This window comes from Chenopodium album, chromosome 10 (assembly GCF_948465745.1).
Source record: "Chenopodium album chromosome 10, dcCheAlbu1.1, whole genome shotgun sequence".
In the NCBI taxonomy this organism is placed as follows: domain Eukaryota; kingdom Viridiplantae; phylum Streptophyta; class Magnoliopsida; order Caryophyllales; family Amaranthaceae; genus Chenopodium; species Chenopodium album.
This window is the reverse complement of record NC_137843.1, coordinates 29,322,122-29,347,126: the sequence shown is the minus strand read 5'-3', so window position 1 is coordinate 29,347,126 and position 25,005 is coordinate 29,322,122. Positions and strand designations below refer to the sequence as shown.

Below are 25,005 nucleotides of genomic sequence, written 5' to 3'. Positions count from 1 at the left end.
CATATCATTGTCATTCAAGCCAAAAAATCACTGAAACGAAGGTTTTGAATCTAACAAGTTAGTAGCATAAGTCAAAGGAACATTATTTGCAGGGAAGCTTAGAAGAGCCTCAAACTCACCGGGTAATGGAACAATTTCATCCCCCTTAAAAAGAAAAAGATGATGGTTTGAGTCCCAATGATTAACCACAGCATAGAGAAAATCAAAATTTATATTGAGTTGCATATAACTTAATAGGGGGTCAAGGTGGTATATTTTAAAAGCTAATTTATCCTCAGTAGAAAGGAAAGTGACCCATTGTTTCAAACGTTGCTCAAAATTTTTCACCATTGTTAAAAAAGAAACGAGAGAGAACAAAAGAGAGCAATAATTTTCTTTGTGAATAACACTACTAATGAATGAATATGAGATGATCAAAAGCCTATAAGAAACCACGCTTAAATAAACCCAAATGACACAATAATTCGGCAATTTTCGCCCAAAGAAAAGTTAACCCGCAGGTGGCGCGCGCATCACATAAGTTGCACGCGCCAGCCGCGCGCAACTAATTTACATGCGCGCGATAGTCGCGCGCAACCCATGCAGTCGCGCACGATCTATTCTGCCGTGACATGTTTTTGGGTTAGTTCGTATTTCGGACTACTAAAATAACGGAATATCAACGGAATCTTATGGATAATCCATACGCTTGCCTTTTTATTGTTTTTTCCTTTCTTTTTCTTTATTTTCCTTTCTTTTTATTTTCTTTTTTTTTCCTTTTTCCTAACTTTTTATTTTATTTCATTTCTTTTTCTTTTATTCTTTTGAGTTCTTTGTTCTTTTCTTTCCCCTTGTTTTTTTTCTTTTGTTTTTATTTATTTCTTTTCTTTTTCGTTATTTTTTCTAGGGGGGTAAGTCGGGAACCTTCCCTCCCCGGAATTTTTTTTTCTTTTAAACATTTATGGAAATGAAAATAGAATACGATATATACAAAAAAAATGTCATATTTACAACAACGTACAAAATAATAAATATATAAATTTTCCATAAGGCATTGGAAAAAATAAGAAATGGGAGTCAAGGTGCTCGGCGACTCTTAGAAGGCTGCTATACATCCTGCAAAACCCAAAATAAAGATTAATAATACACGTATGTGTAATAACTTTGATAAGAAAACAAATAAAACTTACCGCGACCATCCGATGATCACAGCATGACAAAGCCACGAGGGCTCTCCGATAAGCAGCTCGGAAACCTCACCATGCCGTTCACGGTCTCCCGTGGAACCTGTTTAAAAAAAAAGACAATCATAAAAAATGTATATGATATATGAAAAAGAGAAATATACATGTACGGAATACACATACCGACTGAACTGTCTCTGGTATGAACGGTATATCCTCATCCTCCGCCGCCGAAAGAATCTCACGAACTACCGACCCGAAAGCATCGATATACGTGACCTCCGCCGTAGGAGGCACCCAAACACCTAGCTCGACCCGCTAAAAAATGGTATAACAAAAGGATTCAAATTTCCGAACAATACATAAATATAAAGAAAAAAAGAGAGAAGAAAAAATAACACTAATCGGAATGAAAGCTAGAAAAGGAGTCAGCCTCGATGCAACGAACGCCGGGTAAGATGCACCCGGCAGCACCAGCTGCTCCGCTAGATAACCAAGGATCGCTTGAGCTCGATCCTCGGTAGACAGCAGGTCCGAATGCAGCATTCGGATCGGAGGTTCCGCAGGAACCAAAGGCTCCTCGAACGAAAACTGCTAGAAGACGTGCTCGCCTAAAAACCAAGGGTCCGTTCGCTAAAGCATGGAAAGTCTTTGATAAAGGGCCTGGAAACGGCAATGAACTGTGCCTGCCCGGACGGCCTCAGGGACCCCAATGATCCAACTCCAAGGACGGAGATCGATCTATGAAAACACAACCATATGAGAACGTCACTCGATATATATATATATATATATATATATATATATATATATATAATAAAATAAAAAATGTGTGTTTTTAAAATCATACTCACCGACGCACGAGTCGCCAAAAGAATCCTATGGCGAAAGTCACCAGCTGTAGTTGCTCGCTTCTTCCTTGTCGTGACCAAGTGATGGCAGATAGGGAAACGAGCCTCCCCGAGTATACTAAGGGCTAGGAAAGGCAAGTACGAGTATTCTCAAGCCTAAAAAAGAACACAACGTGATTAAAAGAGCCAAATGATTATAATACCCTGTATTTTTATACGTATTTTATTTTAAATAAGTATTTTGTAAAGTATTTAAATAATTCGAAATGAATTATTTATAGTATTTTTCTTTATTTTATAATTTTAAATATATTTTGGGGCATGTGATTTTTATAAAAGGAAGTATTTTATAAAAGGAAGTTTTTAAAAGTCAAAGTCAAAAACAAGTTTGAATAAAAAAGGGATTAGTAAGGATAGAAAAGGGAATTCAAGGGTAGGAGGGTTTCTAGAGAAAAAGGGGTATAAATATTTAACACGTGGGAAAATTAAACTTTGCCCTGAGTGGAGAATACCCAAGGTAAATTTTCTCTCCCATCTCTCTTATTTTTCTTTTCTTTCTTTCTTTTTCCACACCCCCTTTTATTTTACACGACCAGCACAACCACCACGCACCACCGGCCGACCACCACAGCCACCTGCGCAAGCATCAGCAGCCCAGCCGTGTGCCGTGGTGGCTGTTACTGCTTGCGGCCGTCCGAAAAAAATATATTTTCTTAATTCTTTTGCTTTAATTCTTCAATCTAATTTTGATTTATGGGTTTTGTGATGATTTTATGATGTTTGATTATAAGTATGATGCAAGTTAATTTTCAGATTTTGTTTTTGAATTAAAAAGCCCTAAATTGAAAACCCTAGGTTTCTTAATTAATGTATAATGATGGAATTTAATTATAATTGTTTTAAATCTTTGATTAGGGTGTTTTAAAACAAAATTAGAGCATGTTTTAATAATTTAATAAAGCTGGAATTTTGGTTAGTAAGCCATAATTGAGTTTCTTGAAGGGACTTTTGATTACTCATTAATTAGGATTAAAGTAAAGGGTTTTAAATTAATTTTCAGCTTGTTCTAGTTAATTTATGAGTGATTTAATGAGTGTAAATATTATTGGAAATTTGTGTGGAGTAGATATTAATGTCTCCTTATGATGTTAAATTGTAGGAGATTTCCAATTGAGTGATTTCGCATAGTCATGGCGATTCTAAGATCGTATTCAAGGTATGTTCGCGTACTTGGCATATATTTGATTATGTAGGAGCATGCTAGGCTTTGATTAATTAATTCCAAGTAGTATCATGCTAGTTTATGATTAGAATTTGTGGTTTCATTGATATTGGTGATTGAATTATGAAGCATGAATTATTTGTGATGGATTGATGATTGGAAATCATTGTTTGACATGTTGTATATGAACCACACTTTTATTATTGGCATGATAGAAAGCATGTTTATTTAAATTACATGTTTTATTGAGTTTGGACTATTGAAAAGGAATTTTATTATGGTTCATATAATTTTTATTGATGCTATAAGCATGAGGAAAGAGCTATTTAAGTGTCTTTGTACATGAGGAATAAATTATATTTTGGTGCCTTAGTGCACTTAAAGTGTTTTTAATACTGAGGGATAGGATTTGTGGCGCATTATGCGTTTAAGGTGTCTTTGACACCGAGGTAGATTTTAAAAGGGTTCAACATTAAGTATTATGTGGTCACTAATTATTCAAGAATTAAATTGGTATGTTTGATTGCTTTAGTAATTGTAATGCCTAATTTTGTTATGGTTTGAGAGTCATCACCACGTCTAAAAATATGTAAAACAACGTAAAGTAAAAGAGATTACGCACCAAAACTCTTGGAACGTATATACCTTGAGTGTGAACATATGGGGGAGTTATGGGGTTTTATATTTAACCATAACTTCTACTGGGAGTACAGGACGCTGTATATTCCTTTTTATTATTATGCGCAGGTATTTCGCCACTTACGAGTGGTTCTTTTATACTGGCACGGTTAGCTCCCATATTAGTACCCCTTTATTGGGGCAGGTTAGGGGGGAAACCTGTTCGATGCGTAATCAAGCTAAATAAATTATTAGTTATTTATTTGTAGAGTCATGTTGTATGTTGTATGCTTGTAAACAGGTGCAACAAGGTAAGTTGTGTGATGATAGGATGAAAGCATGTTAGTGTGGTTTATTTACGCTTATGTACTCAGCTCTGATGTGTGTTTGTATGTTTGTTTGGCCTTATCTTTACTTTGGCCCTATGATGACCCATTTTTAATGGAGAGTAGTGGAGACAAGTAGAGAGAAGCTTTTCAGGTGATGAAGCATATTCATGATGGGGCATGAGTGATGTGTGGTAATCTAGGTCGTTGAAATCTAAAGCACCACCAATCAAACAATTAAGAAAATTAAACTTACTCCTTGTATAGGACAAGTCTGATTCGAACCACGAGGAATGAGGGGGAGAATGCTATAGCCTATAGTCAAGCTACTTCGAAGAATGAGAGGTAAAATGAGGTGTAACTAAAGTTTCAATAAACTAAACAATGAAGAAAATCAATATGATAAATACTAGGGATTAAGGTTCCATATGCAAGCTCAATGATCATGCCAATCGATGAAGAACTCAATTGATTCAAACGTTGCAAAGGACAAACAATAGTTTCAATTAATAGAATTCAAGAGCTATCTCCTATAAGTCAAGCTAGGGTTCACTATGAATGACTAACAAGGAAAATCACAATCAAATTCAACCAATTAAAGCAATTATCAAATCAAGAGTTCATGTCATTGAAATTTGCTATGCAATCTAGATTAATCATCTAGGTTGATCATTCCTAACCAAATTAATCACAGCACAACTATGTCAACCAATTTAATTGCAACAATTCAATCAACCAAGAATCATTAACTAGCAAAGATCATCAATCAAGCATGCTTTCCCTTCTCCCTAGCTACTAATATACTCACAAAACATAATGAAATTGAAAAATAAAGCATATTGAATTACAAATATCATCATTTTAAGCTTAATAAAAAAGAAGATCAAATCAAACAAATTCTCAAACCAAAGATCAACAATCAAATCAAACATTCAAGAATTGAAGGAAGAATCACGTAAAAAGTAAATTCAATGGAAGAAATTCTCACTAATTTTCATTGATTAATGAAGAAATCCAAACTTAATGAAGTAATTTGAAGTACAAATCAAGTAATCTAGTGTTTCTCTTTCTACTAAATCTGGAAAAATGTCTCTAATACTAGAAAAAACTTTATCTGCCAAAAAAGGAAAAGTCAAGGGGTATAAATAGTAAAATGAACATAAGGGGACGGAAGGCGGCGGTGCACGCGCACAACAGCCCCGTGCGCGTGCACAGGGGGGCCTGCGTGCGCACCCCTGCTGCACTCTTGCGGCGCACACGGTTCCTCTTGCTAGCTAGTGGCCCCTTGCGTGAAGTCTTGCTCATAGCGCTCTCGTGCATCCCTATCGACAACGCTCTCGTGATGATGCTCGCGAGGAGGGCAGCCCTTGATCTTCACATAATTGCGTGTTCATCACCTAAAATCAATTAGAGCGTAACCGTGAGAGCGCGACAACTTAAACTTTGAAACTTCACCTACAAAATTACAAGTAAAAATAAGGGAGAAAACAAAATAAAATGAAACTAAACTAAAATCACAAATTAAGAACTAAAATCATGAAAAACTCATATAAGTAATCGAAAAACAAAAATGAGTTATTAAGGCGGAAAAACAAAGAAAACTAAGAAAATTAATTGAAAATAAAGCAAGAAAATATAGAAAAAGGAACTAAAAACTATTCTATTGAGCGCCATAAATGATGCTCATCAATAAGTGAAGAGCGATTCATGCTTAGTTTCCATAAGTTTATGATGTGGTTTATTCCTTTGAATGTTTTATTATTATGTTTGTGAGACTAACGCGAAGGTTTTAAGTTGGTTTTGTTTTCATAGTCAACTGATAAGGATGAACCTTACCTGAGCTTATCCTTAACTAGGATCAGCTCAAGTTTTCCAGAAAATATAAGAAGAAAGGAAGAAGAAGATGAATGAAACAAAATAGAGAGAGAAAGAGAGGAGAGAGAAAAGATTAGAGAGAGAAGCTGTAATTCATTTCATATTCTCTTAATTACAACTCTTGATGCATTAATAAGGCATGACCTCATAACAAAAAAGATTCTTTAGCCAACTGTCCTAACCCAAAAACAGAAAAGACAAAAATGCAAAAACAGGCTTAAAATGAAATAACAAAATGGCTTAACTAATTTTCCAGCCAAAACTCAGGCTTACAATATTATCCTGTATCATACCCTCCCCCTTTAATAGACTTGTCCTCAAGTCTCATCACTAAAGAAACCAGGAAATCTGGCTTCAAAATCTTCCATCAGCACCCAAGTGGCATCATGCCTTAGCTTGTTCGGCCATTGAACTAAACGCTTAACCTTAGATCCTTCAGGAGTATTGATGTTACTGGTCTTAAGAATGAGAGAGGGCAGCAACAAAGCTTGATCATCCTGTGGTGTATCAGGTGGCACAGCTACAGTTTCAGGCAACATACCCTTAAATGGTTTGAGCTGGGAGACATGGAAAACATTGTGAATCCTGGCTAAATTAGGAAGCTGCAGCCTGTAAGCCACCTTTCCAACAGCTGTAGTGACTTTGAAAGTGCCATAATACTTAGCAGCAAGCTTAGTATTACTCCTATGAGAGATAGAATGTTGTATAGGGTTGCAACTTCAACCAAACCCAGTCATTGACATCAAACTGCCTTTTTGACCTTTTCTTATCTGCTTGCATCTTCATTCTATGTTGTGCCTTGATCAAATTATCCTTAAGTTATCTTAAGACTAATTCCCTTTTTTGCATACAAAGATCCACTACCTTATTCTTAGATTCTCTAGGCAAGTAGGGAAGATGCAAGGGTGGAGCTTGGCAATAAACAGCTTCATAAGGAGTCATCCCAATTGTAGGATGAAAATGAGTATTATACCACCACTCAGCTAAGGGTAAGTATTTAAACCATTCCTTAGGCCTATTACTTGTCATACACCTCAGATAAGACTCTAAGCAACGATTAACCACCTAAGTCTGCCCATCAGTCTCAGGATGGTATGCAGAGGACAGTAGGAATTCCGTTCCTTGTAGTGTGAATAACCCCTTCAAAAATTGACTGAGAAAAACAGAATCCCTGTCACTCACAATACTCCTAGGCCACCCATGGAGTTTAAAAACATAATCTAAGTATACTTGAGCAACTTCTAAAGCAGTAAAAGGATGTTTAAGGCATATAAAATGAGCATACTTACTCAACCTATCCACCACCACAAAGATGACATTCAATCCCATGGATAAGGGAAGACCAGTGATAAAATCCATGGAAATATCAGTCCAAATACTCTTAGGAATAGGGAGAGGTTGTAAAGCACCAGGTTTGGCTAATGTGTCATATTTAGAGGCTTGACACACCACACATTTCCTCACAAACGGACTAATATCCTTATTCATGCCTCTCCAATAAAACAAACCCTGCATCCTTTTAATGGTCTGATCTCTACCTGAGTGTCCAACTTCCATTGAAGAATGATGCCAAGAGATTAGTTTCTCTCTCAAACTAGCATCAGGGCCAATGATAATCTTTCCATGTTTTCTCAGCAAACTATCCACCAATCTAAATCCAGCAATAGATTCACCTTGCAAGAGCTTTGAAAAATAGCCTGAGTGTTCATATCAAGCACATAACTAGCTTGAATTTGCTGAAATAAATCAGAGTCTATTACAGAAATTGCATTCAGCAAAATTTCAGAACCAGGAAACCTAGAGAAAAGCATCAGCTGCAGTATTGTCTTTGCCTGCCTTATACTATATTTCATAATTGAACCCCATGAGTTTTGATAGCCAAAAATGCTGAAAAGGGGTAGAGATTTTGTGTTGTAGCAACCATTTCAAACTTTTTTGATCTGTTTTGACAACAAATGGGGCACTGATAAGGTATTGCTCCCATTTTTGTACAACAAACACCATGACTAATAACTCTTTCTTATAAACTAAAAGTCTCTGCCATTTGGAGCCCAAACCTCTACTAATGAAAGCCAATGGGTGACCATCCTGCATCAAAACTGCACCAATGCCACATTTTGAGGCATCAGTTTCTACAACAAACTGCTAAGAGAAATCTGGTAGTGCCAATACTGGAGCACTCACCAGAGCAGTTTTCAAGTGCTCAAAAGAAGATTGAGCTACATCATTCCACTCAAATGCTCCTTTCTTCAACAACTCAGTAAGTGGGTTGCTAATACTAGCATAACCTCTCACAAATTTCCTGTAATACCCGGCCAATCCAAGGAGACTCTTGAGCTCTTTGACAAACTTAGGACAAAGCTAAGAGCTAACAACATCAATCTTGCTTTGATCTGTTTCCACTCCCTTTTCAGAAATAAAATTTCCTAAGTATTCCACTTTTCTAACAGCAAAAGAACACTTGGTGAGCTTGGTATACAGAGAGTTTACATCCATTAAACTGAAAACTTGATCCAAATGTATCCAATGCTCACCAATACTCTTACTATAGACCAAAATATCATCAAAGAACACCAAAACACAATTCCTTAATAAGGGTTTAAAGATAGCATTCATCCAACACTAAAATGAGGAAAGGCATTAGTAAGACCAAATGGCATTACTAAGAATTCATAGTGGCCCTCATGTGTCTTAAAAGCTGTTTTAAATACATCGTTTGGGTGAATTCTCAACTGGTGATAGCCAGCTCTGAGATCTAGCTTGTTGAATACCATAGTCCCAGACAGTTCATCTATTAACTCATCAAGGATAGGAATGGGAAATTTTTTTTTTCACAGTTCTCTTGTTCAGTTCCCTATCATCAATACAAAGTCTCCAAGTACCATCCTTCTTTCCCACCAATACAACTGGGGAAACAAAGGGGCTGGAGCTAGACTGAATTATTCCCCTCTCAAACATTTCATGAACAAGTTGTTCAATGATGTTAATCTGCTTAAGGGGATATCTGTAAAGTCTAATATTCACAGCACCACAACCTTGTTCTAGCTCAATTCTGTGATCAAATACTCCTCTGCTAGGTGGAAGTGCTTTTGGTTCCTCAAAGACCTCTACAAATTTAGCTTTGAGTGCAGTATGCTCATCATGTTCTCCTTCCTCACTAGAAACTTGGATCAGACAAGTAGGTGGACACACTTTAGAAACCTTTGAGACCTGCAAAAAACAAAGTTGAGCAGCACTAGATAATAACTTTGGGGAAGGAGCATCCTAAAGCACTTTAAGCTTCTGAATTGCCATACCCTTAAGCATCACCTCAACATTATTTATGGTAAACTTCATAGTCAACTGTTTGAAGTCCCAAGATATAGATCCCAAGGTGCTCAACCATTGGATACACAACACCATGTCACAGCTGCCCAAAGGGATGAGCATAACATCAGCTGTGTAATCATGACCACCTATAGTCCAAGTAAAGCCTTTGCAAACTGCCTAGCACATTAAATGATTTCCATCAGCTACCAAGACAGATTGGCCCACAATATTCTCACTCTTACACCCCAAGGTTTCAGCTAGATGAATATCTAGAAAGTTATGGGTGCTCCTATAGTCAATTAAAGTGTGTAATGGTGTATCCTTAACCATTGCTTTCAATCTCATAGTGTGGAAGTTCTGGCTACCATTAAGAGCACACAAAGAAACGCGAGGATCCACATCCTGCTCCTCCAATTCCACCACAGCAGAATCTGCAGCATCCAACCCAGGAATTTCAACTTGAAAAAGCTGAGGTTCCTTGAATTGGCAAGTATGGTTTCTGTCATAGGGGGCATCACAGTAACAACAGAGTCCCTTAGCAATTTTCTCTGCTTCAGGTGCAGGGACATATTTGTTAAGTTTATTGTGTTTAGGGGATGTGTTTGGCTTCAGGGATGGGGTAGGCCAGAGGGGGGTTTTAAGGAATTGGAAAGGGTAGAATTATATGTGGGTTTCTGGTAGGTAAATAGGGGTCTGATAGGTTTCTGGAAGTTAGCAGAGATAGATTCACTCTGAAATCTAGCATACTCAATAGCAGCAGTGATAGTCCGGGGTTTGGAAGCTCTAACAAAAGGTCGAATACCAGGCTTCAACCCACTAATGAAGCTTTCCAATAAGTATTTTTCAGGTAAAACATAGTTGTCCTACAACATAACAGCCCTGAGGTTCTCAAATTCATCTACTTATACCTCAAGAGAATCAGCCTGACTTAGCTTATTGAATTCCTCTACCACATTAACTCAAAATTCAGCTTTAAATCGACCATTAACATCAATAACAAAGTCATTCCAATCAACAGCAGAACGAGTTGATAAATAATTGTTACCCAAGTTTTCAGCCTTATCTGTCATATTAAGGGAGGCTAAATCTACCTTTTGATCATCAGGAATTTTACAAAGATTAAAATACTTCAAGCATTTCTTAATCCACAATCTAGGATTACTATCATCAAACTTAGGAAATTCAATTTTAGGATTATACCTCAACTTTGGTTAAGTTGGACGACCTTCAAGTCTGGGCACAGGAACACTATCCTTCATAGTCTGTATCAATCGGACAAGTTCATCAAACCTCAGATTTTGAGCCTCAACTTTTCGCTTGAGTTTTGCAAATTGAGTCTCCATTCTCCTGACATGAGTAGTAACAGATGGTGCTAGAATTAAACCACCAGAGAGAAGCCATAGTAGAGGCTCTGATACCACTGATAAGGATGAAACCTTACCTGAGCTTATCCTTAACTAGGATCAGCTGGAGTTTTCAAGAAAATATAATAAGAAAGGAAGAAGAAGAAGATGAATGTAACAGAATAGAGAGAGAAAGAGAGGAGAGAGAATAGATTAGAGAGAGAAGCCGTAATTGATGAGCGTCGTTTATGGCGCTCAAAAGAATAAGATTTAGGTTCATTTTCTTTATTTTCTTTCATCATTTTCATATAATTCTTTTAGTTTTATTTGATTTTCCATTTTTATAATTCACTTTAGTTCTCGATTGGTTTTTACGAGTTTTTCATATTTTTAGTTGATAATTCATAATTTTAGTGTTAGTTTTACCTTGCTACGCTTCCTCTCTTTGTTTTATTTGTGTTTTGTAGGTGAATAATCAAGTCAATTTGCTCATTTTGGGAATGCCATGTTCGCGGGCATCATCTCGAGTGCACTAATGATGGGGATGCTCGGGAGCGCGGAGTTTGATCAAGCAAGCGAAGGAGCCAAAGCCTATGCATCGCACAGGGGTGTGCGCACGTGGCACAGGGGTGTGCGCACGCGCTACAGGGGTGCGTGCGCGCAGACCCAGCTGTGCGCGCGCGCGGCTGGGCTGTGCGTGCGCACGGCCTGTGCGGCCCTCTTCGCTCGATTTTTCTTATTTATAGCTTTTGACTTTCTTTTTGAAGGACGACTTAACTTGGTACTAGAGAGAGAATTTTTCCAGAAATAGTAGAGAGAGAAAGTAGAGAGAGAAGCTTAAGATTTACTTGTTTGTACTTGAATTTGATCTTAGATTTCAATTTAATTTTGAAATTCCTTCTTCAATTCAATGAATGTTTGTAAGATTTCTTTCCCTTGATTTACTTTTAATGCAATTCCTTCTAGTTTCTTGGATTTTGATTGAGATTACATTCCTTGTTTTAAAAATTGTTGATTGATTGATTTTCTTTTGATTTAGCTTTAAATGAATATGAATTTGATTGAATTTTTTTTGTTTCTTAATTTCACCATGTTTAGTGAGTAGATTAGTTGCTAGGTAGAAGGGGAAGCATGCTTGATTGATGATTTTTGCTAGTTAATGATGCTAAATTGATTTGAATGGTGCAATTAAATTGGTTGACATAGTTGTGTATGTGATTAATTAGATTAGGAGTGATCAACCTATAAGATTAATCTAGATTGCATTGCAAATTTCAATGACATGAACCCTTGATTTGAGAATTGCTTTAGTTGATTGAATTTGGTTGTGATTTTCCTAGCTAGCCATTCATAGTGATCCCTAGCTTGGCTTATAGGAGATAGCCCTTGAATTCCTTTGATTGCAACTATTGTTTGTCCTTTGCAATGTTTGAATTGATTGAGTGATCCTTCAATTAGCATAATCATTGAGCTTGCATGTGGAACCTATATCCCTAGTGTTTAGTATATTGAATTTCTCGATTCATCTAGATTTCTTGATACCTTAGTTACCAACCGCATCTTCCCTCAAACTTCGAAGTAGCTTGACCTAGGCTATAGCTTACACCTATTCATTCCCTTGGGTTTGACCCTTGACTTACTATATACTCGTATTAGGTTGGTCGAGTGTTTATAAATTTTCTTTGGCTCTAGGAAAGGGTAGAGAACGACCTACATTTTCCTCGTGTCAAAAATGGCGCCGTTGCCGGGGACATGATATTGGTGCTTTGTTATAGTTGTTGAGTCTATTTCACCATTAATTGAAAATACAAAAATATTTTCTTTTAGGCTACATTTGTAGCCGTGCTACTAACCATTTCTTTTGAGATTTTATGCATAGAGCACGTGATCATTCACTAGTGCCATTTGATCCGGAAATTGAGAGAACTATTGCAAGGTTGAGGAGTGCTGGACGATCTTTGAGCCCTAGCATTTCAAGTGAAGAAGAGCCACAACAAGAAGAACAAGCAAGAATGGGAGAAAATCCGAGAGTGGCATTGAAAGAATTGGGGATTCCTGGTGCATATATATTTGAGAGTGGGATTGCTCCACCTACAACACCGGCAAATGATTTTGAAATAAGACCGGCAATGATCACTTTGATAGAGTGGCGACAATTTAGTGGGGCCAAGCATGAAAGCCCACTAAAGCATCTCAAGGAGTTCGAGAAGTATTGCAATACTATCAAGGTGAACGGAATTTCCCAAGAATTCATCCGCCTCAAGCTCTTTCCCTTTTATCTTATAGGGCGTGCCTTGGAATGGCTAGACAAGGAGGTTAAGCCAAATTCTCTAAGGACATAGGATGAGGTCACAAAGGAATTTCTATCCCATTTCTATCCTCAAAAGAAAACGGCGGAAGCTAGAGCTTTGATTCAAGGTTTCAAGCAAAAGCCAAATAAGAGCCTCTATGAAGCATGGGAGAGATACAAGGAGTATCAAAGAGAATGTCCTCATCACGGAATTCTAACCTATCAAATCATTCAAATCTTCTATGGAGGTCTTAGCCCTCAAGGAAAATCATGTTTAGATGGAGGAGCCGGAGGTCCTATCATGAACAAAACGGAAGAGGAAGTGGTGGACATAATTGAGGATGTAGTGAGGTATTATAGAGATTGGCAAGATGGAGAAAGAGAGTCAACTAGAAAGAGTAGCTCTTCGGTGTACTCGATTGATCATCTAAATGCAATCAACAATCTATCCTCTCAAATGACAAACTTGGGGAAGGAGATGTCCACTATCAAGGCAAAGTTGGAAAGTGCTACCTACCAAGTTTCAAGTCTTCCCTCCCAAACTAAGGGGAGAGGTACGTCTTCAAATTCTCAACCCCTTCCTTCTTCTAGTAACATGCCTAGTGGATGCTTATTTTGTGATGATCGTGGGTCGTATGAGCATGATGTTTCTAGTTGCCCTCATGCATGTATGGGTGTTTGTGATGATCAAGATGGAAATGTGAATGAGTATGTGAACTATGTGTCAAATAATCATGATTCTAGGTTTGAGAATCAAAGAGGTCAATGGAATAGGAATTACAACAATCATGGCAATTTTGACAACTATAACCAAGGTGTGGTGGTTATAGGAAGCAAGGGAACCAAGGTTCTCGAGGTAACTATAACAATCAAGGTTATAGTAGCCAAAATCAAAACCAAAATTATGGTAATCCAAACCAAGGTTATGGGAATCATAATCAAGGTAGTGGTAACCATAATCAAGGTTATGGTCAAAATCAAAGTAGGGGTAATTGGAACAATCAAGGTAGAGGCAATTTTCAAAACAATGCTCAAAGAGGCCCTCCACCCGGATTTTCTCCAAAGGCCCAAAATGATAATTCCTATGTTCAATCCTCTTCTTCTTCACATAGAACAAATTTGGAAGAAATCATTGAAAATCAAACAAAGTTGTTGAACACTTACATGATCGTAAGTGATAAGAAATTTAATGAAATGATGGCTCATAATAAGATGCTTGAAAATCAAATTTCTCAACTTGCTAATGCTTTGAAAGACCATGCTAGTCCTTCTTCTTTACCTTTCCAAGGCCTAGATCCTAAGAGACCGGTTAATGCTATTGTCACAAGGAGTGGTAAGATCGTTGAGGAGAGTTTGCCTAGGATGAGTGAGACTAAAGAGGGCACAAAAGGGGCTTTGGTTGAAGATGAGAGAGATGGTGCATCTTTGAGTGAGGTTGAGATTGAGAAGCCTAGTGAAGCGTGAGTGGAGAAAGAGATTGTGAAACCCAAGCTTCCTTATCCACAAAAATTCATGAGACACAAGTTAGATGAACAATTTGGAAGATTCATAGACATGCTTAAGCAACTTCACCTCTCTTTACCATTTACCGAAGTTGTCACCCAAATGCCCAACTACGCAAAATTCCTCAAAGATATTTTGAGTGGTAGGAGGACATGTGATGGTGTAGAGACAGTGAACTTGACCGAGAATTGTAGTGCTATCATAATGAACAAGATGCCACCTAAGCTAAAAGACCCCGGAAACTTTTCTATCCCTTGTGCCATTTATAAAATGCAAATTGAGAATGCCTTGTGTGACCTAGGAGCTAGTGTTAGCCTATGCCATACTCGGTGTACCAAAGACTTGAGCTAGGAGAACTCTTACCTACTAACATCACTTTGCAATTGGCCGATAGGTCAATTAAGTTCCCTAAGGGTAAGGTAGAGGATGTTCCTTTAAGGGTCGGGAAATTTGTTATTCCGGTGGATTTTGTTGTGCTTGAGATGGATGAAGATGCTAATATCCCCATCATTCTAGGGAGACCATTCCTTGCTACTTCGGGTGCTTTGATAGATGTAAAAAGTGCTAAAATTTCTCTCAAAGTAGGGGATGAAGTGATAGAATTTGATTTGAATGATAGCATGAAGTATCCAAGTTCTTCTCTAGAAAATTATATGTTAATTGATTCTCTTGATCATATTGTGTCTTCCATGCATGAGCAATTGCTCACTTCTAACGATGCTCTTGAGAATGTTTTGTTAAATAAGGAGAAGATAGGTACTCCAAACAAGGAGATGGGTTTGTATGAAGATTTGCTCAATGGAAGCTTTGAGGATGTTGAAGGGCAAATGTGTTTGAGCATTTCTAGCCAAGAAGTGTTGCAAGTGGCAACATCGAAGGAAGGTAAAGGTGCTCCAATGGTTGAGCTCAAACCTCTTCCATCACACCTTAGGTATGAATTTTTGGGACCCAACTCCACTTTTCCCGTGATTGTTAGCTCTTCTTTGAGTGAGCATCAAGCTCAAAAGTTGTGTGGTGTTTTAAAAAAGCACCGAGGTGCTTTGGGTTATACCATTGATGACCTCAAAGGTATAAGCCCCGCTTTATGTACACATCACATAACTCTTGAGGAGGGTGCTTTACCTTCTATTGAGAGGCAACGAAAGCTACACCCCCAAATGGGAGAGGTAGTGAAAAAGGAGATCACCAAACTTTTGGATGCGGGAATCATATTCCCCATTTCTAGTTCTAGGTGGGTTTCTCCCATTCACGTTGTCCCAAAGAAGGGAGGTATGACCGTCGTTGAGAATGAGAAAGGTGAGCTCATCCCGACGAGGACGATCACGAGATGGAGGATGTGTATAGACTATAGACGTCTAAACACATCAACAAAGAAAGATCATTTCCCCCTTCCTTTTATTGATCAAATGCTTGAAAGACTAACAAGGCACAAGTTCTATTGTTTTCTTGATGGTTATTCGGGATTTTTCCAAATCCCTATCCACCCGGATGACCAAGAGAAAACAACCTTCACTTGTCCATATGGTACATTTGCTTATAGGAGAATGCCATTCGGCCTTTGCAATGCTCCCGCGACATTTCAAAGATGCATGATGAGTATATTTGGAGATATGTTGGAAGAGGAGATGAAGGTTTTTATGGACGACTTCTCCGTAGGAGGTGTTTCATTTGAGGCATGCCTTGAAAACCTTGAAAAATGTCTTGCAAGGTGTGAGAAGATGAACTTGGTCTTGAATTGGGAAAAATGTCACTTCATGGTGGAGGAAGGCATAGTCCTTGGCCACAAGATCTCTCATAAGGGGATAGAGGTGGATAAAGCTAAAATTGAAGTCATTGAAAAGCTTCCACCTCCGGTGAACGTAAAGGGAGTGAGATCTTTCTTAGGGAATGCCGGGTTTTATAGAAGATTCATCAAGGATTTCTCACTCATTGTAAAACCTCTTAATGATCTTCTTCAAAAAGATGCCGGCTTTGTGTTTGATGATAAGTGTTTGGAGGCATTCAATAAGTTGAAGAAAGCTCTAATCTCTACTCCAATTGTTCAAGCTCCAAGATGGGATTTACCATTTGAGTTGATGTGTGATGCAAGTGATTCGGCAATAAGAGGTGTCTTGGGTCAAAGAGTGGACAAGAAACTTCATGTGATCTATTATATGTCTAAGACTCTAACGGCTTGTTTGGATGGAGAGAAATGGAAGGAAGGGAAGGGGAGGGAAAGGAAGGGATGAGTTTTCCTCCATTTGGATAGTAAAAATGGGAGGTGAGGGAATTGGGAGGAAGAGAAATGGAAGGAAATTATTTCCTTCCACAATTAAGAAACAAATCTTTTCAAATTAGAGAAGATTTAGAAGGAAAACTGATTTTTAATTTCTCCAGCACCTACGACTGTTTGTCGCCTCCACCGCAGGCTGTCATCTTCTTCCGCCATGTCCGCCGCCGTCATCTTCTTCCTTTTAAAAATTGATCTTAATTTTATTTTTCTTTTCTGAAATTGATTTTAAATTATAAAAATTTCAAATGTTGAGATATAAAAATTCTGGTTTTGATCTACAAAAATCAATTTTTCATGAAATCTGATTTTTATTTTCATGAATCAAATTTCATAATAATGATTATGATCTTCAAAAATCGATTTTCTAGAAAATGTTTTGATTTTCGAAAATTAAATTTCAGAAATTTTGGTTTTAATTTTCAAAAATCAATTTTCGGAAAATTATTTTCAGAAAATTTGGTTTTGGAAAATCGAGAAGAAATTTTAATTTCCAGATTTTTTTTGGGAAAATTTATATGTAATAATTTTATATTTCCAGAATTTTATTTTATGGAAATTGATATGTGAATTATTGATTTTGTAAAATTGAGAACTTCAGTTCATATTATCAAGCACATTCAGCCATAGGTAAAATTCATAAGAACAAGCAAATTCTCTCACTCTCTCTTCCTTCATTTTCTCTGTTATCCAAATGAGGGATTTGGTTTTCTTCACCCCTCCCCTTCCTTCACCTCCCCTTCCTTCATCTTCCCTCCCCTCCCTTTCCTTCCAAAAGTTCTATCCAAACACACTGTAAATGGAGCTCAACGGAATTACACTACAACGGAGAAGGAATTTTTGGCTATAGTTCATGCTTTTGAGAAATTCTGTTATTATCTATTGGGTTCCAAAACCATTGTCTTCACGGATTATGCGGCTCTCAAGTATCTTTTTGACAAGAAAGAGTCCAAGCCAAGGTTGATTCGGTGGGTTCTTGAGCTCCAAACCTTTGACATTGAGATTAGGGATAAAAGAGGAGCGGAAAATGTTGTGGCGGATCATCTTTCTCGTTTGGAAGATTTTCAAATTCAAGATGATGGTTCTTTGGTTGAGGATAGAATGCTTGATGATTTCTTGTATGCTATTGAAGCAAGGGAACTCCCATGGTTTGCCGATTTAGTGAACTTTCTCGCATGTGGGGAGTTTCCTCCTTTTTCTAAGAATCAAAGAAAGAAGCTCAAGAGAAAGGCAAGGCATTATGTTTGGGATGATCCCATCTTATACAAGCGTGGGGTCGATAGTTTACTTAGACGTTGTGTGCCAAACGAAAAAGTGCCTAGTGTCTTGAAAATGTGCCATTCGGATCCAAGCGGGGGCCATATGGGTGTCTCTAAGACCGCCACTAAGGTCCTTCAATGCGGATTATGGTGGTCACACCTCTTTAAGGATTCATGGGGCTTTGTCAAGACATGTGACCGATGTCAAAGAGTTGGGAACATCTCCAAGAGAAATGAAATGCCTCAACAACCCATACTTGAGTTAGAAGTGTTTGATGTGTGGGGTATTGATTTTATGGGACCATTCCCCTCATCTTTCGGAAATCAATATATTCTTGTGGCGGTCGATTACGTGTCTAAGTGGGTTGAGGCCATTGCCTCCCCAACTAATGACCACAAGGTGGTTATGAAGTTGTTTAAGAAGATAATCTTTCCAAGATTTGGGGTTCCCAAGGCGGTGATAAGCGACAACGGTTCTCATTTTATTCACCATGCCTTTCAAAAGATGTTGAGAAAGCATGGGGTCCATCAAAGATTCGGCCTCCCATATCATCCTCAATCAAGCGGTCAAGTGAAAGTCTCTAATCGTCAAATCAAACTTATTCTCGAAAAGACGGTTGCAAGAAATCGAAAGGATTGGTCGGATAAGTTGGATGATGCTCTTTGGGCCTATCGAACGGCTTTTAAGACCCCCATAGGTACCACTCCATACCGCCTAGTCTACGGCAAGTCATGCCATCTCCCGGTTGAAATTGAACACCGTGCTTTGTGGGCAATCAAGAAGATAAACTTTGACTTGGCAAGTGCGGGGGAGAAAAGGTGGTTAGATCTTCATGAGTTAGAGGAGCTTCGGTTTGATGCTTATGATTGTGCTAGTGTGTATAAAGCTCGTTCCAAGGAAACACATGACAAGCTTATTGAGAAGAAAGATTTTTGTGTTGGCGATAAGGTTCTTCTCTACAATTCAAAAATGAAGTTGTTTCCCGAAAAGCTCATGTCAAGATGGAGCGGTCCCTATTTGGTTAAGAATGTTTTTCCAAGTGGTGTTGTAGAGGTCTCAATGATGGATTCTTCTTCTCCATTTAAGGTCAATGGCCATCGTCTCAAGAAGTATTTCGATGGTGCTTTTGTTGGCCTTGTTCACTTATTGCTTTTCCGGCAACCACCTTAATTAGTGGAGGACGTCGAGCTTTGACATTAAACAAGCGCTACCCGGGAGGCAACCCGGTTTTCTAACCTTTTTCTTTTGATTTTACATTTTTCTATATTTCTTTTATCCTTGAGATTTTTCTTATTTCTCTTTCTTTTTATTTGTTTTCGCAATTTTAGGTACCATGAGATTGGTTCGGAGACAATTTCAAACAATTTTGGTGTTATTTCAAGCTTTCTCGAGGTTTTGTTAAGTTTAGGTGGAATATTGTTGGGGTTTTATGCTCTCATGTTTGTATTTTTATTGATTTTCTTCTCTTTTTCGAATGCGCTTTCAAATATCCCATTATGCAAACACGAGAGTATATTCATGGCTGAAATATTCTTGCTTGGTGCACGCGCACCAAAGGGTCAGAAATTTTTCACTTACTTTGGCAAAAATTGACAGTTTTTGAATCATCCCCGTACCCCCTTAGTGTGCACGCACCCCATCTCTGCGCGTGCGCACCACAGGGGTCAGAGTTTAGCTTGAATTTTTGAGCATAACTAGCCTTACCTGGTGCGCACGCACCCCCTGCTTGCGCGCACGTACCAGGTAGGCAGGGGTTTTTACCATTTGTCGTCGCCCAATGCAAGACCAGCCCCTGCGCTGGTGCGCACGCACCAGCCGCAGCAGCCTGGCGCGTGCCAGGCCCCTTATAACCCCAAGAGCATCGCCTTATACCCCCTTTCTCTCTCCCTGATTTTTTTTCCCCAACTTTCCCATCTCTATTCTCTCATCAAACCCTATTATCTTTCTTGCAAAAGCATATCAATTTCACCTCTTTTATTCTCATTCTAACATCAAATTACATTTAACTCATCTCATTTTCGAATTTTACAAGAAAAATTCCAGATTTTCGAACCAAAAATTCGAAAATTTTGGTTTTATTTTTGACCTTTTGAGGATTTGTGTTGAGGTTCGGAACTTATCTTTGGGTGTTCTATTTGTTCTTAAATCTTCATTTTGGGCAATTTGTAAGTAATTCAAGGCTACATTGAGGTATAATTTCTTATTTTCTAGTCATCTTCTTCCTCATTGTTCAAGCTTGAAACCTTGTTTTTGCTTTCATGGCAGAACTCCATTGTTGGTTCCTTTAACTTGTAATTTGTGTTGAATGATATCATTGAGTGTTAAATTGAAGCTTTTTCATGATGAATTTGTATAATTTGCTTGATTCTTTTATTCACCATTGTTGGTCATTTTCTCTCTCATGGGTATTCTTTATAATGGTTTTATTGCTTTGATAATTCAATGCTTGAGGTTATTTTGCTCAATTTGACTCATGATTTGGTCTCTTATGTTCATTTTTGCCTTTAATCCATTCTTACTTGTTTCAAATTTATGATTCTATATTAATGGCATTTTGTTTATATGTAGCCATATCATGATTTGGTCTCTTACTTGTTTCTACTTTGAGATAATTGCTTTTGTGCTTGATTCTTGAGCAATTACCTATGTTTCTTATTGAAATATGACATATGTAAGATTTGCTCATGAGTTGTTCTTCTTCTTGTAGATGGCTCCAATCCGTCACAAGAAGCGGGCAAGATCAAGTTCTAGCAAACCAAGGCATGTTGTTCCACCTCCACCCGAGGTAGAAGAGACATATGGCATTGAGTTTTCTAAAGAATCACATTGGGATCGTTTCAAGCGTCTATCCAAGAGAAAGCTTAGACCAACAAGATTTTACGATCAAGCAACAACCAAGTTTCTCGGCATAGATGAGGATGTTCGGCTTCTTGCAAAAGGTCTTAATCTTTTAGAGTTCTTGGATTTGAGCGCCCCTACTTATGCTAGGGTGACCTATGAATTTCTTTCTTCTCTTGAGGTAGTCCGAGAATCGAGTGACGGTTCCTCAAGGATTTTGACTTTCCAACTTTTCAATCATGATCACTCATTGACGGATTCTCAACTATGTTCTTACTTCAAGTTTCTTTGGGCCGCGGATGCAGAGCAATGTATCTACCCAGCACATGGTAGGATGGCAGAGGATCATGGATATAATGAGCAACGTTGGTGGAGAAGTATCTCGGAGGAAGGGAAGTATGAGCCTCAAAATTCCAAGACCGCCTCCATGATTCATCCGGCTATGCGGTATTTCAACCGTCTCCTCACTTACGCTATTTGCTCCAAAGACTCTTTGGGAGCTATCTCTCGAGAGGAGCTTTGTTGGTTATGGATAGCCGACCAAAATGACTTTGAGATTGAGTTGGTGGATTTCACAGAGCACTTTATCAATCGACTCTTGGATATTCGTGATGGAGTTAGCCTATCGGGGAGCATCCAATTGGGAGGGATGATTTCTATCCTAGCTCTTTGCATCAATGACGACTATAAGACTTTGTTAAATGAGCTTCCCCCAATTATTGATCCTCGAGAAAAATCTTCCTCTCATTTCCTCAACATCTCCGCCCTTGTGAACCAAAAGTTCCTCGATCGTACGAAGAAGGATGATGTCTTCATTTGGAAAGTTTCTCGGGTTAAAGAATGGTTCTTAATCCCATGCAAAGAGGCAACCACCCGACCAAGAGAGAAAGACTCCTATCTTGGCGGCCTCCGATGCGAGATATTGACCCTTCTATTCAACGTAGGACGAATCATACAAGAGGCCGCTCGACCAATGCTCTCTCATAGAATTTTCAAACTATTCCCACAGTTGAACCGGAAGGTACACCTATTCTTTCCCCCTCTTCTACTCCTTCTACTTTTGATTTGTCAACCATTCATGCTAGGCTTGATTCTATTGCTAATGTGTTATATTCTATGCCTTCTATGTAACCCTCTCATCTTGGTTATGACTATCATACAAATCAATTGTACGATATGCATGTTCGGAGAGGGGAAATTGAGCCCTATGTGAACTACCCTTATCTCCCGGTCCAATAAGGACCTATTCCTCATTGGGAACCTTTTGATCCTACCATTGGTCCTCGGCCTTGCTACCCTTATTGGGAGGGCCCTCATGTTCACCCTAGTTCTATCATAGGCACCACCCCGGCCACTTACGACTATCGGCGGCCCGGTGGTTGTGATTACACATATGATCCGGCTAATCCTTCGCCCTTTCCGGACCCTGAGACTTTTGGGCGGTGGGGTAGGTTGGGTGAGCTGGTCTTAGATGATTGGTCTCATTATTTTGAGGATGATAGAGCTAGGAGGAATGGTAGGTTAAAGGGTAAGGCTCCCATGGACGTGAGTGAGATGGCTAGCTCTAGTCATGTGATGGAGACCGGTGAGGGGAGTTCTCATTCTACCCCTTACCATAGTGCGGAGTGATACTACCATGGCCCCTCCTTCTTCTGTGCTTTTTATGATGTTTCTCGATTGCCTATATGCCTTTAGGTTTAGAGTTAGGGGGGTGGTCCAGTCTAAGCTTGGCGGTGCTTTCTGCATCTTTTTCTGTGCTTCACCATATTTCCCCCCCTGCTTTTGTAGTTCATTCTTGGTCTCCTATGCTTCTGGTATTGATCTTTCTGTTGTTCGGTTTTATGATGATGCTGCTGTATTTCTGCTGATTCCTCTGCCCGGTTATTGGTTTGTTGTTTGTTTCGCTGTTTGTTGTCCGTTGAGTTTCTCTGTGTCTTTATTATGATGATTCCTGCCGATGACTGTCTGAGTTCTTATCTCCTGATACTATTTTAGTCTTATGATTCTGCCCCTTGTTGCTGCTATTACTGGATTTTTCTTTGTTTTCCTACATTTTCTTTTCTATTTTCTTCTTTTCTTTTGTATTGAAGTTACTAAAAATTTTATTTGTATATATTTTTTTGTTATTTCTCACCTTGCTCTATTGCTTATGCTTTGGATTTCGACGATTCATAAAGGTGCTCTTTCTCCTTGTTTAATGTGCAATAGCTTTGGCGCCTGGTGAGATCTTTCTACTTCTTTTTTTTTTCTTTTCTTGGTTGCTTAGTCTAGGATTAGTTCTAGGAGAAGTTGAATGGTTCGAGGTTGTTTGCTTTTTAACACCCTAGTGTGTTTGGGAACATTGGCGTTGTGGTCGAATGTTCACTTGTTTGTTGATTGGGACTTATGTGTGTTAGCATTATTTCCTTTTTGCATTCTGCTTCTCCTATATCTTTCTATTTTTCATTTCATTTTCCTTTTCTTCTTTTTCTTTTTCTTTTTCTTTTTCTTTTGTTTTCATCTTCCTTCATGTTTTCCTTTTTCTCTTCTTCTTATTCTTTTTTTTTGTTATCTCTTTTCAAAAAAAAAAAAAAAAAAAAAAAATTAAATTTAAAAATATAATAAATAAAAAACCTTGTTTTTGTGAAAATGAATAAATGTTTTTGCTTTTACTTTGGATTTAATACCACTTGAACTTGCACATTGGCTATTTTTCTTCCTAAATACAATGGTTTGCACGGTTTGAGAGTATCTTTGGTTGATTCTAGGATAGAGTATGCTAAGGTAGCGGTTTAGACCTTTTGGGGCCTTGAAGCCGGATTCTTTTGGTTTGTGGTAAGACGGAGTTGCTTCCTTTGGTGGATTTGACACCTTTAGTAAGTTTTTGCTACAACCATGTGAGGTTTCTCTTTTTCAAGCTTTCATCATTCTTGAATGTGCGGCGTGGATCGTCCACCTTTGCATCTTTACTCTTGAATCTGGACTCATAATTCTCAAACACGTGACCGAACCAACTAGGAAGGACAAAGGCCATTTTTCGGGGTGGTAATTTTTCATTTCTAGGATTTTCTTCTTTCTTTTTAGTTCATTGGGGTTTACATTTGCCATCTTGCTAACGATTTGAGCCATTCCCCTTCTTTTCAAGCCACATCTTTAGAACTTTGTACCTTTTGTTTCTTTTCGTTCCTTTATTGGTTTTTGTGAAGCAAATGGTCATGCTTTTGGAGTTTGTGATCTAAAAAGTTGGAAATTGGTTATATTTGTATGCGAACTCGTCTTTTATACATATTGTGAATAATGGCAAATGAATATACTCGAAAAGCCGTCCAAAGTTAAAAGAGGCGAGGACAATTGCTATGATATAATGAAAATTACACAAAAAAAAAGAGAGAAAATGAAAATTTCAAAAAATAGTTTGATGTGTTTCTTTTCCCTTTTCTCGCATTTAGGACAATGCTTCCTTTTAGCTTGGGGGAGAAGCGTTTACGCTTTTTGTATTTATGCTTGTGGATATAGCTTTGAATAAGCTTGGGGGTATTAGTTTGTTTTTGTTTGGTGACTTCTTGGTTTTGGTGTTGAGGTGTGGCCAATCTTTGCTTCATAATCTAGGTGTACCACCAAATTCTAAATTTTAAGCCTACCCCTAACCTTTTGCCCTTACGTTACAACCTTTGGGAAAGTCCTTTCGACCTAGTGGTTGAGTCATGCACCGAGGGAGGGCATAATGAGTTAAAGCCTAAAGAAAAAGGATGCAAGGTCGAGATGTCGAGAACCCTCAAATTCTATTCTTTTCCGGTTCCTTCGTGGAACCATAGAGACGCTTACTAAGGGAAGATTTGAGGCCATTAGGGAGAACGCGGTTAGATTGGTTGGGATGAAAGTGGATTGCGCCTCATTAGTTCTCTACGCTTAGCATACCCTATGTTTCAATCAACCCTTGATATCTTAGAACGTGCTTACCATTGTTGTTTTAGAAAGGTTGATATCCTTTGTGCCTTGATCATGTGCAAAAGGCCTTTGTATAAGCATTTCTTTTCTTTTTAAGGTTTTAAACCTTTTCTTTTCTTTTCTTTTTACTTTTCCTCCTTTTTAATAAAAAGAGTTATAGGTTAACCTCTTTGGAAACCTTTACGAGAGCATCACTCGTCCTCTAGAGCGA

At 38.3% G+C, this 25,005-nt stretch overlaps 2 protein-coding genes and 1 non-coding gene across 3 annotated transcripts; all 3 read right to left on the bottom strand.

Annotated features, from left to right (window-relative positions):
• Positions 1 to 6,372: 6,372 nt before the first annotated feature.
• LOC145565131 (uncharacterized) lies at positions 6,373 to 6,841 on the bottom strand. The gene is made up of 2 exons (XM_081625223.1): positions 6,816 to 6,841; positions 6,373 to 6,772 (listed from the first exon to the last, which is right to left on the bottom strand). The coding sequence occupies exons 1-2, from the start codon at positions 6,839 to 6,841 to the stop codon at positions 6,373 to 6,375; spliced, it is 426 nt and encodes a 141-aa protein (XP_081481349.1).
• A 279-nt stretch (positions 6,842 to 7,120) lies between these two features.
• On the bottom strand, positions 7,121 to 10,434 carry LOC145565130 (uncharacterized). Its single transcript, XM_081625222.1, has 8 exons — positions 10,354 to 10,434; positions 10,112 to 10,227; positions 9,549 to 9,863; positions 9,329 to 9,464; positions 8,938 to 9,265; positions 8,240 to 8,394; positions 8,113 to 8,197; positions 7,121 to 7,752 (listed from the first exon to the last, which is right to left on the bottom strand). The coding sequence occupies exons 1-8, from the start codon at positions 10,432 to 10,434 to the stop codon at positions 7,121 to 7,123; spliced, it is 1,848 nt and encodes a 615-aa protein (XP_081481348.1).
• Positions 10,435 to 13,104: 2,670 nt separating this feature from the next.
• LOC145565748 (small nucleolar RNA R71) lies at positions 13,105 to 13,210 on the bottom strand. Its single transcript, XR_014095128.1, has one exon. It is a non-coding gene; the product is annotated as a small nucleolar RNA R71 (small nucleolar RNA).
• Positions 13,211 to 25,005: the final 11,795 nt, after the last annotated feature.

Coding starts and splice junctions, on each gene's coding strand:
- LOC145565131 (XM_081625223.1), bottom strand. CDS start 6,841: ATGAAGATGCAAGCAGATAAGAAAAG. Junction 6,773..6,815: donor ATGCAAGCAGATAAGAAAAG/GTCAAAAAGGCA, acceptor GTTTGGTTGAAG/TTGCAACCCTATACAACATT.
- LOC145565130 (XM_081625222.1), bottom strand. CDS start 10,434: ATGACAGATAAGGCTGAAAACTTGGGTAACAATTATTTATCAACTCGT. Junction 9,465..9,548: donor GCTGATGGAAATCATTTAAT/GTGCTAGGCAGT, acceptor CCCTTTGGGCAG/CTGTGACATGGTGTTGTGTA. Junction 7,753..8,112: donor ATTGGCTTTCATTAGTAGAG/GTTTGGGCTCCA, acceptor ATGAACACTCAG/GCTATTTTTCAAAGCTCTTG.